Raw genomic sequence first — 20,026 nt, 5'->3', positions numbered from 1 at the left:
GGCTGTTTTCTCCCAGACTTGAGCAACAAAGTGATCAATAATTTTTGTTTCAAACAGAAGTATTGATTAATAAATACTTTTTCTAACAATGTTGCCTCACAAACATATTCACACAGTTTAAAATACTCCACCTATCCTGTAAAAGTTACAATCGTAACTCTTCTCAGAATGAAATAAAGTAACAAATATAGTGAAAAAGTGCTTGCACCCTGATTTCTTTATTGCACGTTTGTCACACTTACGTCTCTCACAACCTCAACACATTTAAACATTAGTCAAAGACAACACAAGTAAACACAAAATTCATTTTTTTTCTTTTAATTAAGGGTTTTCTTATTAAGAGAGATAAAAAAAAAATCAAACCTACATGGCTCTGTTTGAAAAAGTGATTGCCCCTTAAACCTAATAACTAGCTTGGCTGCCCTTAGCAGTAGCAACTGGGTTTTCCAGCAAATGAAGGGCCTTTTAAGGTCATGCCACAGCATCTCAATAGGATTCAGCTCAGGACTTTGACTATTAATTTAGTTTAATTCATAGATTCAGAGGTGGACCTGCTGGTCTGTTATGGATCATTGTCCTGCTGTAGGACCAAAGTTGGTTTTAGCTCAAGGTCACAAACAGATGGTCAGAATTGTGGTGCGGTTGTGGAGCTTTCATTGACCTCTTTCATGAGTTGTCACTGCGCTCTTGGGGTAATTTTGATTGGCCGGACACTCCTGGGAAGGTTCACCGCTGTTCTATGTTCTCGCCATTTGTGGATAATGGCTCTCACTGTGTTTTGCTGGAGCCCCAAAGCTCTTGAAATCTCTTTGTAACCCTTTTCCAGTCTAATAAATCTCTACCTTGTCACATAGAGCCATGTAGGTTTGGATTTTCTCCCCCTTAATAATAGAACCTTTATTTAAAAACTTCATTTTGTGTTTGCTTTTGTTGTATTTGTCTCTGAAACACCTAAGTGTGAGAAATAAGAACTCATGAATGAGGCAAACACTTCCTCACACAACTAGGATCTTGAAATGATAGAAAATGATACATATTTTTCTTATTCTCAAACCACTAAATCAAATCTAGTAAAACCAACAGCAGCTCTGTACCAACAGAAGTCGAAGCTAGAAGTGTGTAATGCCAATTAGAATAGAGCTGTTCTATAAATGCCTCAAAGTGTGGTAGAGAACACTAGTAAACCAACAGGGTTGGGTTATAAAACAATATACCAAGTTTTAAACCTCTCAAAGAGTTATGGTGGTGATAGCATCATGTCGTGGCTGTGATGTAGGGTGAGAAGTGAGGTCAGGTAAGCAGCGCACCCCAAAAAAAAAAAAAAAAGAAAATCATAGTTTGAGACTTTTATTCAAAAAACAAATTATTTGCTTTTTTTCATATCCATGCATACATCCATCTCAACTCTGTTCTGTCTCAAATAGAACTATATGGTCAAAATGAATTAATCAAACAATATCAAAGTGAAGGTGTTCCCTTCACTTTGACACCATCCCACAACCATCGCTGCATCTCAGAATACTGCCTTAGGAAAATTGGAATAAAGTGTATAGACAGGAATGAGTGAGTTACCGTCGTAACGTGTTCCTCGTTATACCAGCAACTCAAAGGACTTTAACACAAATGCTATATTCACCAAGCCACAATTGCAAATGTGGACACGTTCATACACCGATACTCATATTGGTTTGAAACTTGCCCAGGGGCAAATTGCCCTGCGGCGGTGGAGGAAGGTGGAACAGAACTCAATGATTTATAGAATAGTATATGAATACAATACAATTCATATTTCCAGCGAGCCATAGCTGCCTGTCAGAGCTAAACAAAAATATGCAACAACTCTACTCCTTAACTGATGCCATCTACAAGTTTTACAAGTCTTTTTAACTCAGTTATGACAAAGGTATTCAAACCAGTTTCCAAAGCAACCTGAGGCTTTTTTCATACCCATCAGTATAGAAAAAGATGTTTATATCACCAAAACAAACAAGGCCTGTTTGGTGTGATACAATGATTTCAAGAGAGCTTGTTGAAAACGATGTCCATGCGTCTGTCCCTCTGCTTTTCTTAGAAAAGAGTTGGGGGAAAAAAAACTCCCAATCCATCCTCTATCTGCTGGAACTGCCAAGTCGATCTCAGGTTAGGGTCCAGTTGAGAACCTGTGGAAAAACTTGAAAATCTACTTTGGTAGAAACTCCCTGTCCGATTCTACTGGGCTTTGTGCTATTGCACAAAGATCATTAGATTTGCATTCCAGGTCATAATTATGCATTACTTTGTGTTGCTCTTTCAAATAAAATCCCTATTAAATGCATTAAAGTCAGAATTTGCGGCACTGTTTAAGAGTGGTTTTGTTGTTTTGATAAATTTGTGGATAGAATCAGAAAAAAATATAATGTAAAAGGCTTTTAACAATACTACTAAAATAATTCATTTCTTTGCTTTGTGGTTGTTAATATAATAAAGTGGTTGGTATCAGTTTCCTTAGTAAAAGTGGATTGGAAGCATGCACGTTCCAGATGGCTTCACCTCCACACCCACTCAGCCAGCTGACTGAATTCAATTGTTTCTCTCCGACACGATGCAGAAAATACACCCCCTGCTGTGATACCGTCTCATTTTTTACACATTTGCATGAATTCAGCTTTGTTTTTCTTTGTGTTAACTTACAAATCTGAGTTACAGAAGATATGCTGCAAGATCTATATTAAAAAAGTGTTCCTTTTATACATTTCTTACTATTTTGTTTTATTTTTTCCAGGTTTCTATGATGTCCCGTGTCTTTATGCCAACTGACCTGAAGCTCCAAGAGCTCTAAAGAGTCCTGAGTCCTGACTTATCTCTTCATTCACATTTGAAACCATCGCTAATATTGCTAAATTCCAGGATGTGATGAAGAGCGAGGGTAGGACAGCCCAGTAAATCAGGACGACAGCAGCTGGGATACCATGAGTGGTATGGAGTGACGGGTCACAGTGGCTTTAATTGAAACTGTAAGTATTTTGTTTGTTCATCCCACTGTCTATGTTTCGGGGAATTAGTGGAATTTCATTAATGATTAATTTATTATGAGAGATGAGAATAATCTAAATGTGAAGCGAATTATTTTCATAAATAGTAAGGCATTATTTTATAGGCCCGATTTTTTACATAAAATGTTTATTTTTTCCCCACATAAAGTCTAAATCTGGATCTCTCATTTTTTCATCGTGTTTCTTCTTCCTTCACACCTCTCACTCTGCCACCACAGTTTTCTGACATCTGTTACTGCTTTCTTTCACTTTTGTCTTTGGGTCTTGACAGCAGAAGTGCAGGATGTGTCTTGCATCTTTCTTTCTTTTTTCCCCCACCTGATGCTTTTGTTTCTCAGTTCCTCGAAAACAACAGAATATGTCATTTTTTAAATCACATTGTGTTCCAAGCATGCCATATTTTCAAAGATTAGAAGTCTTTGAAGCCAGATTGATCTGTAAAAAAAAACTGTCTAGATGTGGCTACTTATTCCATATATTTTGTTATTCTTTGAAAACTCTTCTTGTCAGAACATCTTGATGCTGATCCTATTTTTTAACAGTATCATTTATGTAATGCTGGAATATAGAGACTTGGCCCGGTGCTCTTCTTTAGCATCACCAGTCTGGTTTAAGACCCGAGATCATAGCTTAAAAAGCATCAGTACATGACCTCTATATGGTATATTGATGGGACCAGCTGAATGTTTTATAAATGCATACATTTTTCAAGATCTGTGGAGACTTCACTTGGAGAAGGAATGAGTCACTCACAATACTGCATGCTTAGTTTCCAAGTGATCCGTTAATCTGTATGCGTTGGTCAGTAATATGCATCTAATATGATTTTCTTATGTATTTATAGAATGGTGTTGCACATCTTCCTGTAAAAAATATGAAAACATTTGAATTAAATTAAGCTTTGCAGAGCTAACAGGGAAATAATGTTTTTCCATTTAATTTGCTGCTTTTCTTACTCCTTGCCATTTGGCTGCCGTTGGAACCTCTAAACATGCCTTTAGAAAAACTATTGCAAAAAACAAAGTACTTCACAGACAAAACACAATAAAACACAGAGGCACAGAGATAAAACCCAATAAGACTTTAAAACACCAAGTTAATTGTGGATCGGTTTAGGTTTGAGTTAGGACATAAAAAGGGTTGAAAATACATGGAAGTCAAGGTAAGGTCGCTGGCAAGTCAGGGCTAACCCTAGCCCAAGTTGCATGTGCATGCAGTTTGTGTGTGTGTGTGTGTGTGTGTGTGTGTGTGTGTGTGTTTCAGTGAGCAAAGAAAGCCTTCAGTAAACAGCACCCACAATGTTGTTTCATTTTTAGCTTGTTGCAAATGTTGAAATAATGAACATGTGGAAGTGAAACCAAGTGAATTTTGGATCTGACAGGTTTCCTCTATAAATCATTGAGTTTGCTACAGCAACATCTGTTCCTGTGGGTGCTGCACATTTTATATCCTGTCAAGAAGTTATTTTTAGCTTATCATACTTTTCAGAGCAAATTGAATCAACGTTAAATAATCAACAACCCTAGAGGTTGACCATTTGGTATTTTCTGGATTTGCTGGATGGCACTGTAGCTTGAATGCAAGATTTAACGAATACAACTGACTTGGGATTTGTTCATTTGTGAGAAATCCACACGCCTACGGCCAGTTTATAGTGCCAGAACTCTGCGTGTCAAGGCGCTCATTCCCACCTGCCACCCATCTCACACAACAATATACCACAACATCCCCTGCTAGTTGTGTGTCCATGTAAAGGGGTCAGATTTTACCTGTACACATTTGTTAAAACCAATTATAACTTTTCTTCTACTGCACAATTGTGCATTATTTTGTTTTAGTCTATCTCAAAAAAGTATTTTGCATTGCACTGTATGTACATTAAATGTACATACATACATACAGTACATACATACTGTACATACATACATACATACATACATACATACATACAGTACATACATACATACATACATACATACAGTGCAATGCATACACTATAATATATAGTTTCTATAATAATGCAAGTCAATCTTTTTGCCAGCAAACTACAAACTTGTATTACCTTCTCCTTTTCTTTTAAATCTATTACAAACACATTTCCAAAAGAGTGCCAAAAATGTGTTTACTGTTGCTTGCTCTCTTTGCGTACACATGAGTTGGGTCCTGATTTTCCACTGTTGTTTAGAAGGTTTACTTTTTAGAACCACATCAACACTTACATCTTAATTTCTCCTTTTATCCCTAATTACCTATTAAATAATCAAGGGTCTTCACGCCTTATCAAATTTTCCTTTAACTGGATCTCAGCAGGTGACTGTTCTTGGCATAGTTTTAGTACCTATTTACTTACTGATTTCCTCACTAAATATTATACATAAGTAGCTGCCAGAAAATGATAGATGCACAGTGGTCCATCCAGTGACCCACAAGCACAGCATGCCTTGCTGAATTGTGCTGTACAGTAGCACGGGTTAAATCAGTAGATGTGACTTGCCCGCTGAGGGAGGAGGGAATAGGAAGCAGGTGCTGGCCCTGCATGCTTGTTAACAGTGGGGAGGGATTTGGCTCATCTAACAGTGTACAACACGTAGCCTTTGAATTTGTGAGAAATAACTGCATGTGAAAGAATGTGTACGTTTGATGTAAAAAAAAAAAAAAAAAACAGTGTTTGTTGCGTATGTGCACACATGACCATGGATGTGAATGCCTGTTTGAGTGTCAGCAGCCTTCATGTTGAACAGTTTATCAGCAGAAGACTGCATGTTTTGCCAAACTCAAACCCCTAATTTATAATCCAGTAACACTTTATGAATTCTGACACGGAGTTTGTTTTAAAAACATTTTTAGAACATTATTATGCGGCTCTATTTTCTACAAAAGCTTTAGGGCAATATTTTTATATGGAAACCCCCCTGGGGTTGTATGTAAGAACTTCTCTCAAATATCACAAATGAGGCCCTCAGATGACCCATTTCCACAAGAAATAAATTGACTCAATGAATTATTCCATCTAGTCTTTTGGCCTCTATAAAGGAGAAGGGACTTGGAACAGAGGATAAATTAGGACACTCAGTTCTTGCCCTTTTACTAAATCAAAGACATTTAGGCAGATTTGCCACATTTGTGCAATTTATGCTTTGAGTTCTTACCTTTCCTCTTGGAAGATAGAAATGAAAAAAAAATTAAATGAAAGTGACTTTGAAGAAAATTGATGCTACACTTTGGAACTAAAAAAAAGACTAAATGATAATGTAACAAGTAAATGTTTTATTTATATCGCACCATTCGTAGATCAGACAGAGCATACAAAATTAAACATGATTAACACGGCACAAAGCTAATCAAATGAGACACAATATTAAAAACAAATATGCTGTAATATTTAGATAAATATGAAGGAGGCGGTGTGAGGCAGGACTGTTAGAATAAAAATATATTTTGTTGTTTTTTAATTTTTTAAATGATTCCCTAGGATTTATAAGATACGGGTAAGCAGTGTAAAGATGTTACAAAAGGAGTGATGTGAGCTCTGCTGTTTATTCTAGTTAAGAGTTTTGGGACCAATTTAGGGCAATCAAGAGCTTTTTTGTTCATACATGTGAAATGTGTGTTACAAAGGCCTAGAGACGGGAAAAGAACAGGACTAACCATATCAAGTTCATGTTTTTACACCTACCGTCTTAGACTGGAAATATTTTGATATAAAAGTGATAAGGGATTTGAAATGTATTAATGATCTGTCCATGTGCATGATTTAATCACAAAAAAAGAAAGAGGTCAAAAACGGAGCCTTGTCCATCTATTAGATCCATTTAGTCTGACATAATGTAGTTGATACTGACAGTAAAGCATCTGCTGATTCTAATGTGTCAAATGAAATTTGGTTCTGATGTGTTAGAGGGGAACGTGTATATCCTCCCTCTTTGGCAGAGACATTTGTGGCCCAGCTCTAAATGAGTGAGTACAGTCAAAAGAAGAGAATATAGTTAGGACTAAAGCACTTTGGTGTTGAGGAATTGCTCTTAAACTGGTAGTACTTGGGTTGCACATTCTTGTACCAAGAAGAAATTAATTGTGATCTAGAGCTGATAAGCCCAAATAACCTAAATATATATATTTTAAAGCATATTGTCTTTGGTTTATAAAAAAACTTCTCAAAAGGGAAGTGCAATGGAATGAATTTCAAGAACTCCCAGCAAATGACAGTAAACAAAGAACAAATGAGAGCAGCTAGTTATGCTCTGTTACACTCACTTCGTTATTTTTATCTAACTTTTATGTAACCAGGTAGGTCTGTTGAGAACTAACTTTAATTTACAATGCTGACCTGACCAAGAGGGAGAATGCAAGGCAAACACAAATTAAAAACAAAATAACATGAGACAGAAATAACAAAATGGATCTAAAATATATACAGTACGCACAGATGGTGATGATATATTGAAAGTGACAAAGAGTTAAATGCAAATGCATTGTACTATTGTTTTTGTGGTTTTGTCTATGAGAAGGGAGAGAAGGCCAACTCAACAAGGATTAGAGACGGTAGTCGTGAGTGTTAAATGAAACTCCAGAAATAAAGTGGATAGCAGCATGGTAAGTAACAGCCATTATGTGGAGGAGGGATTTTGGGGCTGACTTGTAGATTACGTCACCGTCATCCAGGAGTGATCGTAAAATGTTTTGTAAAATGTGTTTAAGATAAAGGAAACCAACATAGGATTTGACCTTTGTGAGCACTGAATTTGAATGAGTTTCAAATTAAAGTTTGCTGTTGTGCCAGATACCAGATAGGTATTTTTAGACAGCATAGTCAATCACAAAGCTATCTATAGAGGATATTTTAGGGAGAATATCAGGCTGCGGTAAATTTCAGTGATAAATAAACATTTAGATCTGTATGTGTGTAAAACAAAAATAAAGCTGGAGAGGGCACATTGGATCCTGCTTGAAACTAAACTTCAATGAGGATAATGCAGTAGTCAGGTAGATATTTGAAGTATAGATAATGGTGTCATCAGCATATATATGTACATGGGAACTATTTCTGGCAAGGACAATGTAATTATTATAGATATTAAACAGTGTACGACAGGGGATCAGACAACACCCTCACAGTCTGTAGATGGTCAGAACACAATTTTGGAACAAGTCCAGACACAACTTAGAGAGTCATTTATATTATGGTCTGTTCAGCAGTATTTTAATATCCAAAGAGGCATGGGTCTTTGCCAAATCAATAAATACAACAACACAGCACTCTTTGTTGTCAATGGCTCAGATGACATAACTGAGAACTTTGTGTTGTTGCAACTGTGTCTAGGCCTAAAGCCAGACAAAACCAGGTTAAGAACATTATAAGTCTCCAGGTGTTATATGATCTGCTTGTTGACCAGGTTCTCTAAGATTTTAGAGAGGCAGGGCAAAATGGAAATGGGTCTGTAGCTATTATCCCCTTTAAAAGTGGGATGATACAGTAGCTCAGCAGATTTCCACTCCTGGGGACCACACCGTTTTGATGAGAGAGAATAACAATCCAGATAGGTGCTGCAATGATTTTAGTAGCTGTCTCAGGGTATCTGGCTCCTCAGGTTTGTCAGAGTCATGTTTTGGCTGAAAGGAAAATAGAGGAAAACCAGAAGCTGAGGAGTGAGTGACAGGTTCAATATGAGCTCAAGCTGAACTCCAAATGTGCTTAGTGGCACAACCAGTTTTTGTGAAATGTCTGATAAACCTGTCCATTATTTTGGGCTTTTCTGTGACAACAACATTGTTAGGTTTAATAACAGTGGGCAGGTGGGAAGGTAGATTATTGGATTCCATTGTTTTAATAGTATCCCACAACTTCCAGGAGTTGGGTCTAGTATCAGTTAGTTGCTGTCTGAAGTAGTTTGACATCACCTAGCTAATATACTAAGTAAATACATTTCTTAAAGCTCTGTAGGACTGCCAGTCAGATACGTATGTTATTAGAGATCTTTTACACCACACGTGTCAAAATCAAGTCCCGCAGGCCGAATCTGGCCCGCCATGGCAATTAATCCGGCCCCCAAAAGCCAAAAAAGGCATATCATGTCATAAATTTGAGGTGTATATCCTTTTAAATTGTATAAAGTGTCTGAAACTGTGCCTCCTGTAGCGAATGTTGATTTTTTTTTTACCCGTGTAGTAACAGCATGCTGCCACTAGATGTCAGTTTTCCCACAACACATTATAACAACCCAGAAATGTCCAAAAAGAGAAAAAGTGATATCAATATCAACTTTTTTGCAGATAAACTGTTTAGTTGTGCTAACTTTATGTTACTGTGATGTTTTTTTTTTTTTTTTACATTTTTATGTGAACTGAAATGAAATTATGAAATCAAAAATGTCATCTATACAGGTGCAACCGGCCTTTTTAATGACTTCATGATACCAAAGTGGCCAAATATAGAAATGAGTTTGACAGCCCTGGTTCTACACCACATGGCCAACCTCTCATGTCTGAACTTAGATGTGGTAATGGTATCAAATCCAACTTAATGGTGTTCTAGTTCTACGAGCAAAAGAAAGTGTGACATGCCAATTTCATTGCAGTGATAAACTAAGTACTATTATTATTTCAAACTAAGAGATAAGTATCTGTGTTTTGTATTGTCAAACATAAACTCCTTAAAGGAGGTTGTGTGGATAATGTGTGACTTCATGATCGGATGACACACAAATCATCAACAAAACAAATTTACTTTTCTTTTTTTTCTTTTTTTACTGCAGCTAATATAAGGTGGCCATATTATATTTTGTGGTTAGGTTTGATGAGAAAGCTTAGACCCCACTAATCATATATATATATATATATATATATATATATATATATATATATATATATATATATATATATATATATATATATATATATATATATATTTTTTTTTTTTTTTTTTTGAAATTTGGTAATTTTAATTTCTTACTAGAAGTATAACACATAAGAATGTTATGGGTGTGTTCTTTTAAGTCTGTTTTGGAGGGAAAATCGTTACCCTGTTGTTTGGTGGGTGTGAAGGTAACAATGATTTGTGTGTTGGTAGAGAGGGTGAGTGTTGGTAGGGCTGGTGATTGTTAACGGAGTTGGAGGGGTGAGAGAGAAATTCCGGACTGTGTTCATTAGAAACTGTATGTGATATGAGTGTGATGCTTTGCAGTGTAATGTTTCCCCTTTTCTTGTTTCATATCAATAAAATTCGTGTTACAAAAAAAAGACAGACAGCGCAGCACAAAGTTATTTTCCCTTACATATTTCATTTCATTCACATCCATATTTAGATATAAGACAAAGATAACCTTTTGCAATAACTGCCGCTGAACACATTCTTTGGTCATATTTTGGCCACAGGTCATGCCACGGCAGCTGTTCAGGAATATACTTGCTGATGTGCCATCGATCATCTTAGAGTAGAGTTCAGAATTCCTCATTTCCAGCAAAGTGGCCCCCACCATTGCATTGCTGCTTTCTTTAACTGCAGGTACAATGTTGTTTTTAAAGATGTAAATATAAACGAAGAAAAAAAATGGGTCAATATGTTATTTTATTTTTTTTGTTTTTGGGTAAGGTTATGAGATACCCTTTTTTCTCTGTTTGAACAGCAATGGTTTTTGCATATGTACATTCACTGACCTTAACTGTGCTGTAAGGGTCGTGAACAATGTTTTCTAGTAATGGTATAAGGCCAGCCTCTCCTCCTAAGGTTGACGACTGTTACATGTTTTCTACATTTGTAGATAATAGCTCAGACTGTGGTTCACTGGAGTCCCAAAACTTTAGAAAGGGCTTTGTAACCCTTTCCAGAATGATAGATATCAATGGCTTTGTTTTGCATTTGTTCCTGAATTTCTTTGTTGCTTTTTTTTTATTTCCTCAAGCCTAATTCATGCTGTTTAAGTGATTTCTCAATTCAATAGGTGAGGCAGTCATATCAGGGCCCGTCTCTTTAAACTGTATGATTTGGGTCTAACGACACTTTGTAACCAGTTTGGCTTTATGCTTTGGGTCACTGTCCATTAGGATGACCAATCTGTGCCCGAGCTTCAACTTTCTTGCTGATGTCTTGAGATGTTGCTTCTAGTGAACTGCACTAGTCCCCCCTGCAGCACAACAACCCCAAAACATGATGCTGCCACCCCTTTATTTCACAGTTGTGATGGTGTTCTTAGGTTTGAAAACATCTCCCTTCTTCCTACAAATGTAACAATTATCATTATGGCCAAAGTTTAATTTTAGTCTTGTCAGACCGTAGGACATGTCTCCAAAATTTCATTTATTTGTCCCTGTGTGCATTTGCAAACTGTAATCTTGCTTTTATGTGTTTCTTTTGGAGTAAAGGCTTCTTCCTGGCAGAGTAACCTCTCAGTAAATGTCGGTACTCGTTTCACTGTGGATAATGAGACACTCTTACCAGCTTCAGCCAGAATCTTCACAAGGTCTTCTGCTGCTGTTCTTGGGTTGGTTTGCACATTTCGGACCAAAGCGTGTTTGTCTCTGGGTCACAAAACCTGTCTCCTTCCTGACCAGTATGATGGCTGGACAGTGCCATGGTGTTTATACTTGTGTATAATTGTTTGAACAGATGAACGCGGCACCTTCAGGCATTTAGAAATTGCACCCAAGGATGATCCAGACTTGTGCAAGTCCACAATTATCTTCCTGATGTCTTGGCTGATTTCCTTTGACTTTCCCATGATTTTACACAAAGAGGCAGAGTGTTTTAGGTGTGCCTTTAAAACATCCACAGGTGTGTCTCCAATCAACGCAAATGTTGTCAATAAACCAATCAGAAGCTTCCAAAGACATGACATCAGCATCTGGCCATTCCCAAATTATGTGAAATTTTGAAAAGGAAGAAAGTTATAGATTATTATCAAAAATAATCATTCTCTTATTTTTCTGGCATTTAGCAAATATAAATAATTTTGGTAATTCGAACAGACCTAAAATAGGAAATATTTTTCAGATTTCATGTGACAGTGAAAAAAAACCCTGTCTTTTTTTATACATTTATGTAAACTTCTGATTTCAACTGTAATAGTTAATTCATGATTTAACATACATCAGTTGAAAATTGAGTTTTTGCATTTATTCAGATTTTCTTCTGAAATCAAATTAAGTACGATGATCTAATACATTTTGTTGTGGCAAAAAAAAAAAAAAAAAACAACAAAAAAGTGTGTAAGGGACAAATACTTTATCACAGCCTTGTAATTAGATCACGTCCACATCATGCAAAGCCGTTGTATAGTGTTTTTGTTTCCTTTTTCCAAATCCAGTTGTACTACTGTTTTGAAATGTAAGTCAGTATGATGGTACTTGGAAAACTTAATATTTAGTGAGGTGGCACTTCTTACAAATGGTTTCCGAAGCACTGGCGTGCAGGAGAAGAGAAAAATAAGGAAAGCGAGGGATATCAAAGCACCATGCAACATTATGAAATCTTTTCCCTTGTTAGTAAATTAACAATAAAAGATGTCATAGTTTTTTAATCGTTGAGATTTTCGGATGTTCATAAGGGGTCAGCAGATCCAGAAATTGTGTTTTTGCCTCAGAGTAGGTTCCAGTACAGCTCCAGTACATCAAAGAATACAGGGCAACATGAAATGGCTTCCAACAAACAACGCTGAAGCTCGACTACACAAGGTCTGCAGAGTATATGGTTACTGTCACCTGTGGGTTAAAGTCTCTTTCCTGGTTTGATGTCTGAATTTTAGGTTATTTGATGCTTCCCTTTCAAGTCGGCCAGGCAGAACACGACTGCAACTGGTTTTCCCACAAGGACTCTGCTTGCTCTGCAGACAAATTTACACACATCACCCTCAAGCCACATCAAAGCAGAGCTCTCATCTCTGCCCTTTATGTGCTGCACCGAGACACAGAGGTGTTTTATATCGGTTTGGCTCCGTCTAGTGGCGGATATCTAAAACTACCGGTTAACCAAAAGTTTATTCAGTTAAAGTAATTTCTGTGGGGGTTTTTTTTCTTTCTCTGCAGCAACAATGGTGTTGTTTCTGGTTGGATTCACCATCGCTGTCAGTAATTCCTCTCATGACAACCACACAGGTAAACCATCAGAGTCTTCATACTGCTAATCTTAAAGAAAGAAAATTATTGTTGCCTGTTTTAAATATTAAAGATTCTACATTTGGTTTGAAATGAAATCATTCTCCAGATTCCAAACTCCAGTCCTCAGATCAAATAATTAGGTCTCTGGAGAACTTGACTGCATACTAAAGAAGGAATTTAGCCATTTGGTTATGTGTATTGGACCAGGAATAAGTCGGCCGCAATTTGACACTAAATTTCCAGATCATTTAACAAAATTTGGAAAATTCAGTTGTAGAGAAAAACTTTTTTTTTTTTTCATACACATCCCTTGCAATATATTATATTTGTATATGGACTTGAATTTGGCTCCAAAGACCAAAAACACATTGACAAAAACAATTGTAGATATTAGGATTTCCATACTGAAGTTGCCCTACTAATATGTGTGATTCACCTTCTCATGCAATATAATCCTGATAAAGTAAAAAAAAAAAAAAAAATAACGTAACTAATTGTCCTTCAGTTCTGGGGGTGTTCCCATTTAGTATAGTATTTGCAGATATACCTTTTAAAATTATATCGGTAATGCTGATTTGTTGGGCTTGTAATTTTCAGGCTGAAGGTGATGTTTCTGATAAAATCACAGTTCATTCTGAATTGCATGTTTTTTTTAAAGTTTAGACTAAGAAAGGGCAGACAGAAGACGTTTCCTGACTCTGAAATTCGAAAAAATAAAGGGTTTATACATTGATCCATATTTAGATAGCATTCCTTGGTACTGATTTCTCACAAAAATAATCAGAAGTACATTACAAAACTTAAACTAAATTTTCTAACTTTCGGTATTGTTACAAACAGTAGAAAAGTAAGAAAGATCACAACATGTGCTTGGAGGAATCTTTTAGTCTCGGATGTTTCTGTCCAGATTTGACAGGTTGTAAATTTTAAGATGGATACCAAAAAAGCTGTGAAGTAGAGACCTACCCCACTACCAAATCAAAAAAACTTTAGCATTGTGTTGTTTAATGACGCGTAGAACATCCGGAAGATAAATCCCAAATAAAACCCTTTAGTTTAAAGAAAATATAAAAACAAATGGAGGTCAGGAATGTGGAAATTTAAACTTTATAGGAACCCTATTTATATGAAAAGTTTATCCTGAAAAGCAGTTGTCACAGAACTAAAATATTTTAGTGAGTTTTTGTTCTCTGAAAGCTCACCGTTTATCGCAACACATTTAAGATAACACTTCAACAGATTTGAGGAGTTTCATTTTTACTAAATGACAAGACGTAAAAACTACAACCGTATGGCTGTTGTTATTATTAGGAACAATTAAAAACAAAAAGATGTCTATTGTATAAATTACTGCCTGAGCTCTGGGGCTTCTCCTGAACTCTGTTTCCGCAGCGCTCATAAAACTGACTACTTCTCTCTGTGGCCAGGCACACTGATAATGAACTCAGGAAAAGTTTAATCTGTCATGCAATCTGGCCAATTAAGATTTTTAACAAGCTCAAATAGATATAAACAGTTTTATTTATTTTCAATACATAAATGGAAACAAAACAAAAACATTGGTATTTATTTTAATTCTGGAGTACACACCAAGTAACTTATCAGAGAAGGCCTTGGCAATCACATTAATTCACTACAGACTTGAAAATGCAAGTGAACAAGCCTAGTTTCACACAAAAAACAACATAAAAAGAGTATGCCTTAAATCGAATAAGTGAAAACTATTTGAAAGAGAAAATGTAAATTCTTTGAATTTTATGTAACTGTGCAGGCACTGGCGTAATGGTGGATATAAAGAGCTCAACACCAAAAACAGTTTTTCAAGATGGTTTGACTTCAGTTCAATATCACCCAGCCCTTTACATGAAATATATATATAATGTAAACAATGTAAAGAGTAGTTGACTTATGTACATACATTTGTAAATAAACATGAATTTCAGTGATAAAGCCAGCCAATCAAGAACTGCATGCATTAAAAAAATAAAGTGAAATATTTATTTGTATAAGATTTTTTTCTTAAATTGACTAGAAAGATCTGCAGAATGATCAAACCTTTAAATTTCACAGCAGGTCTCCAGAACTTTTTTTGCCGAACGAAGAACCTATTAAATATAGGAACACTTGTGCAATCAGACATGTATTAGAGGTAATTTAAATCTTCGCAAAGAGCTATAAGGTATTGCTGATTAACTATAGTACAAAGTTCCATGATGATTTCAAAAGATCTTGTTATTCAGTTGAAACAAATTAGTGTTCCACCTAAGATTGTTTTAAATAAAGCACCAAGGAAACACTACAATATATTTTTTATGCAATCATAATCATTAAGGTTTAGCAACATTATGAGTCAACTCGCTGAGACTAAATTATTTGGAAATGTTGTCGTTAGTAGTAGCTATTGTTACAGAAAACAAAAGTCTATAAGGAAAATACAAATGGCTATCATTAGCAAAAAAAGAATACAAAATTAGGACAATGCAACAAGCAAAACCTTTATACTTAGAAGAAATAAAACTGGTACCAAAAGGTCTTCCTAGGGGACCCCGCATCTTATCACAGCACAATCGGCGCTCTATCCATTAACCCTTACAAGCTGTCAGAAATTATCATTGTAATTAGAAAGCTATTCTTATAAAGTTGTTCTGTAAATCTATCATGCAAAATTTTCTTGAGTAGAATTATGTGAATAACAGATGAAAGTCAGGCACTATAAACCAGTCTAGAAAAATGTTTGAAGCTAGTTTAATATTATATTACAGAGTTACAAATGGAATTATTTATGCCATATAAAAAAATGTAAAGTTGTCCAATGATTAGCCACACCTGAAATAGCATTAAGCTGAATTTCTTTACGCATTGCTGTGTGTTTTTTTTGTGTGCAGGAAACCCCACCGACCAGGTTGCTCATGTTTTGCCCTCGACACTGGTCATATCCCTGCTTCTTATCATCGTTGTCCTGCTAACAATCTACTGTCTCAGGTACATAATCACGCACGCACACTTTTGGCCTTCTCTCCGTCTTTTTATCAGCATGCCAGGATAAGACTGAATGGGTCAGGGGCTTACTGCTTGGGGGTTGGGGGGCTTAAACGGGCGACGAGCAGTGGCTTATGGGCAAACAGCTGCTCTTTAGCTAAGACAGCAAACAAAACGAGTTGGGTCACACGAGGCCTGACATACCAAAGCGACAGCATGAGGAGGAACAGCTTTACCTCACTGAGATGGTCGATACTTTGTTTTTATTTTTTGTTTTTGTTTTTTTTCATCTTTGTGACTTAAACCATGTGCTTAATAGTTCGCTGTGGGCTTTGTTCTGGCTGTATTTGTCTCTGTTCATCGGATGGCTTTCATTTCCTCACCTCTTTTTTTTTTAACGTTACAGGTTTAAAAACCACAGGAAAGCCCTCGTCACGTCAGTGGATAAAAAGATACCAAATGGCTTCTTGGAGGAACAAGGTACTCCTGCTGCACTCAAAGTAACCACCATAGCATGAAAATATAATGCATCCATTTTCTTTTTATGACTTTTTTTATTTTACTTGTAAATTTAAACTCTTTATGAACAAAGGAAGGCTCATAAGCCAAAGCTGGAAAAGCTTTTGGGGAAGGGGGGAGGGGGGGGGGCGGGGGTCTTAGGTTTCATGGCACGTAGGGAGCCACATAAACTTTTCTTCAAGTGGAAAATAAATGTGCGGAAATGCCAAATTCCGAGCCGAGATGGTTTTGAGCCGCAGCACCAATTTTATGACTCCAGAAATCATTTCTGTCATGTACCCGCAGAGGTAGGAAATCTTAATAGTCATCAGGCTTGTTTGTGCAGGTGCTGTGAGAGCTTGTAATGTCGTCTACTGGGAAAACCTTTTGCTGTCTGACCACCGTATATTCCTATCCGCGCAGGAGAGCAGACAGTTGTCCTCCTCCCAAGATCGCCTTCGCCGTCCAAGAGATACTTCCCGATCCCTCTGGACTCGCTGGAGGAGGAGTACCGGAACCGCTCCGCCGACGACGGCAAGCTCTTCAGAGAGGAGTTCAATGTGAGATTATCTGCTGTGGATGTGGCTTTTTCTTGTGCACTCGTATGTCAAGTGTGGCTGGAAAAAAAATGATAAAATATTTTTGTTGGAAGGCTCTGTGCCGCTGGTTTTCTTTATCATATGAGGATTGGATTCTTTCTTTGTAGTCACTGCCATGTTACTACCACCATGGGTCCTTTGAGGAGGCGAGCAGGGAGCACAACAGAGAGAAAAACAGATACCCAAACATTTTACCATGTGAGTGAGGATCTAGTGTATGTTCGGCTGCAGGTTTATTGGCGGCTAAATCATCGGGAAAGGCAGTGCTGCAGCAGAAATAAAAGTTACTTTGCTTTATTTCACCCCCCCCCCCCCTTCCCCCCCCCTCCCACCTGTCTCAGATGATCATTCGAGGGTGGTACTCAGTCAGCTTGATGGACATCTGTGCTCTGACTACATAAATGCCTCTTATATAGATGTGAGTGTTACCCTACATGCTCTCAATCAGCATAATGATTCTCGTAACCAATCTAGAGTGTTATTTTGTTCCGCACAGGGGTATAAAGAGAAGAACAAATTCATCGCAGCTCAAGGTAAAGGGAGATTTTATGCTGTTTCAAGTAAGTATTTGAGTTTCTGACCCTTGATGCCTACCGTTTTGAAATATTTCTCCTGATACTGTTTCAGGCCCCAAGCCTGAGACGCTGGCTGATTTCTGGCGAATGATTTGGGAGCAGAAAACCACGACTATAGTGATGCTGACAAACCTAAAAGAAAGAAAGGAGGTACTTTCTTGAAATTCCACAGAGTTCAATCCCTCAAATTTAAACATGATATATCTATGAGACCTTTTTTTTGTTTGTTTTCTTATAAGCCAAAGCGCTTGCTATCTTTTATTTGACCCCTCTTCTAACTGGCAATCCATGCGAAAAGTGTCACCCTGCAGGATCACTTAGCTTTGAAATTAAATTCAGCCTCAGAAGGATAATTGAGTGCTCAAAAAGCAAGTTTGATGGGGCAGAATAGAGGCGGTAAGGATCAATGATGAAGTAATTGTTGATAAGATCCTGAGAGGCTTCATGATAATTAGAGAATCCAGTTAATGGGTTGAAACGTCACTGTGAAGACCTTATCGACTGTCAGACTGCCTTTGAATTGGATTCTAGAAAAATACACCCTAAAAACAGAAGCTCCTCTACTCATGGAGCTCCTTTATAAAATAAATACTCATAGCCTTTGAGTCTTTTGGCATTTTTTGAAATCACAAACTTAAGAGTGTTTAACTGGGATTATTTATACAATAGACCGACACAAAGCATGGCACTATTGTGAAGTGGAAGGAAAATGAGACGTTAGCTTTGCATTTGCAGAAGCTATTTTTTTTTTTACCAAAATAGATAGGAGAGAGTCTATGAACATAATTTTTCAAGGTTTGCCGCCTACTCTTAGTGGATTGAAGTTTGAACTTTGACTGGACCATTCAAACAAATGAATATGCTCGTCTCTGAACAAATCCATTGTAGCTCTAGCTGAATATTTAGGTTCTGTTGTCCTGCTGAATGGTGAACCTATGGCCCAGTCTCCAGTCTTGTGCAGCCACCTTCTTCCAGGTCCATCCATCATCCTATCAGTTCAGACCAACTTCTGATCCTGTTATAGAAAGGAAACCCCACTGCCTGATGCTGAAACCTTAATTTTTCCCTGTGTGGTTGGTGCCTCTAGGGTGACGTGCAGTGTTACTTTTCTCTAAGTCAGTTGGTTGCACTGGGTTTCATTCAGGGTGAGTCAGGTTGAACTGCGCTATCCGCTCTTTACCAGTTGTCAGAAAATGATGAAAACCATGAATCCTTTTCCTTCAACATCACAGTCATGCCTTGCTTTGTCTTGCTTTAGCTCATGAAAGCCGGGTGAAAACACGGCAGTTGGAACATGAGAAAATACGAAAAGGCGTGGATATGAACACCTTGGGAAGAAATTAATAGGACTGCAGTTGTAACGTGCTTAAAATAACCTCCTTATTTTTATGATCGCTTCTCTCCTCCAGGAGAAATGCTGCCAGTACTGGCCGGAAAAAGGCTGCTGGATGTACGGAAATATCCGTGTGGGAACCGAAGACGTCATTGTGCTGGTGGACTACACCATTAGAAAGTTTTGTGTTCAGTATGTAAGTGCAAACCAAAAGTGTTAAATGTGATGTAACTTAGGCTCATTACCAGCAGTTAATCATCTCTTAAAATAATCCCCAAATTATATGACAATTATATCCTGGCTTCAACGGCAAATAAAAGTTAGGAAGAAAAGTTTAACTGTTTTTTTTTGTTTTGTTTTTATGTATGTGGAGTAAAATGACTATTTATTTTTCCTATGTTCTTAGTTTATTCAAATGCGAAACCAAGCTGCATTGAAATAGAGTAAAAAGTTTCCTGGTTGGGAAATTAATATTTTAGACATTAAACATTAAAAGGTACAGATAGCAGGAACAGGATATATCATTAATAAGTAATTTTCAACAAACAAACAACACTGTAATGTTCAGAGTTTATCGGCGCTTGATCCGCAGAAATCCGCGCACGTGGAAAACAAAAAAAAGGTGCATTTGTTTCTTCCCCCGTTTTTGATTGCCAAGTTGGATGTCTGCTCGGTGTGCTATGAAGCGTTCACATTTCAAAATTCACTTTGTTCCTTCTCCGTCTGAAGCCAGACAAGCGCAGAAATCCTCTCTGACTCAAAAACAGGATGAGTGTGCTGTAGCACTGTAACGGGTGCTTTTACATTTAGCTCTCTGAAAACAGAACAACCAAGAGAGTAGAAATGATCTTCTCCTGGGAGTGAGCCAAAGGGAAGAAAAAAAAAAACCTCTGTTTGATAATTAGACTGTATCCCTGAAAG

The 20,026-nt window shown here is 37.1% G+C and overlaps 1 protein-coding gene across 3 annotated transcripts in view; it reads left to right on the top strand.

Moving 5' to 3' along the window:
• The window catches only part of LOC105927339 (receptor-type tyrosine-protein phosphatase epsilon), a 38,588-nt gene that overhangs the window by 10,781 nt on the left and 7,781 nt on the right, over positions 1–20,026 (top strand). For 2 of the 3 annotated variants that reach the window (XM_036126239.1, XM_036126238.1), the window contains exons 2-11: positions 2,762–2,993; positions 13,050–13,118; positions 16,007–16,103; positions 16,507–16,580; positions 17,022–17,158; positions 17,305–17,395; positions 17,539–17,615; positions 17,694–17,730; positions 17,825–17,922; positions 19,182–19,301. In XM_036126239.1, the coding sequence (XP_035982132.1) occupies positions 13,055–13,118; positions 16,007–16,103; positions 16,507–16,580; positions 17,022–17,158; positions 17,305–17,395; positions 17,539–17,615; positions 17,694–17,730; positions 17,825–17,922; positions 19,182–19,301 (795 nt within the window). In that variant the 5' untranslated portion in view covers positions 2,762–2,993; positions 13,050–13,054. Of the gene's footprint in view, positions 1–2,761; positions 2,994–13,049; positions 13,119–16,006; positions 16,104–16,254; positions 16,349–16,506; positions 16,581–17,021; positions 17,159–17,304; positions 17,396–17,538; positions 17,616–17,693; positions 17,731–17,824; positions 17,923–19,181; positions 19,302–20,026 lie in introns of those variants that run through there. The other variant, XM_021317239.2, reaches the window with a different exon arrangement.

This window comes from Fundulus heteroclitus, chromosome 22, assembly GCF_011125445.2.
Source record: "Fundulus heteroclitus isolate FHET01 chromosome 22, MU-UCD_Fhet_4.1, whole genome shotgun sequence".
Lineage (NCBI taxonomy): Eukaryota > Metazoa > Chordata > Actinopteri > Cyprinodontiformes > Fundulidae > Fundulus > Fundulus heteroclitus.
Note: the sequence above shows the minus strand (reverse complement) of the source record. Positions and strands in the feature narration are given on the sequence as shown.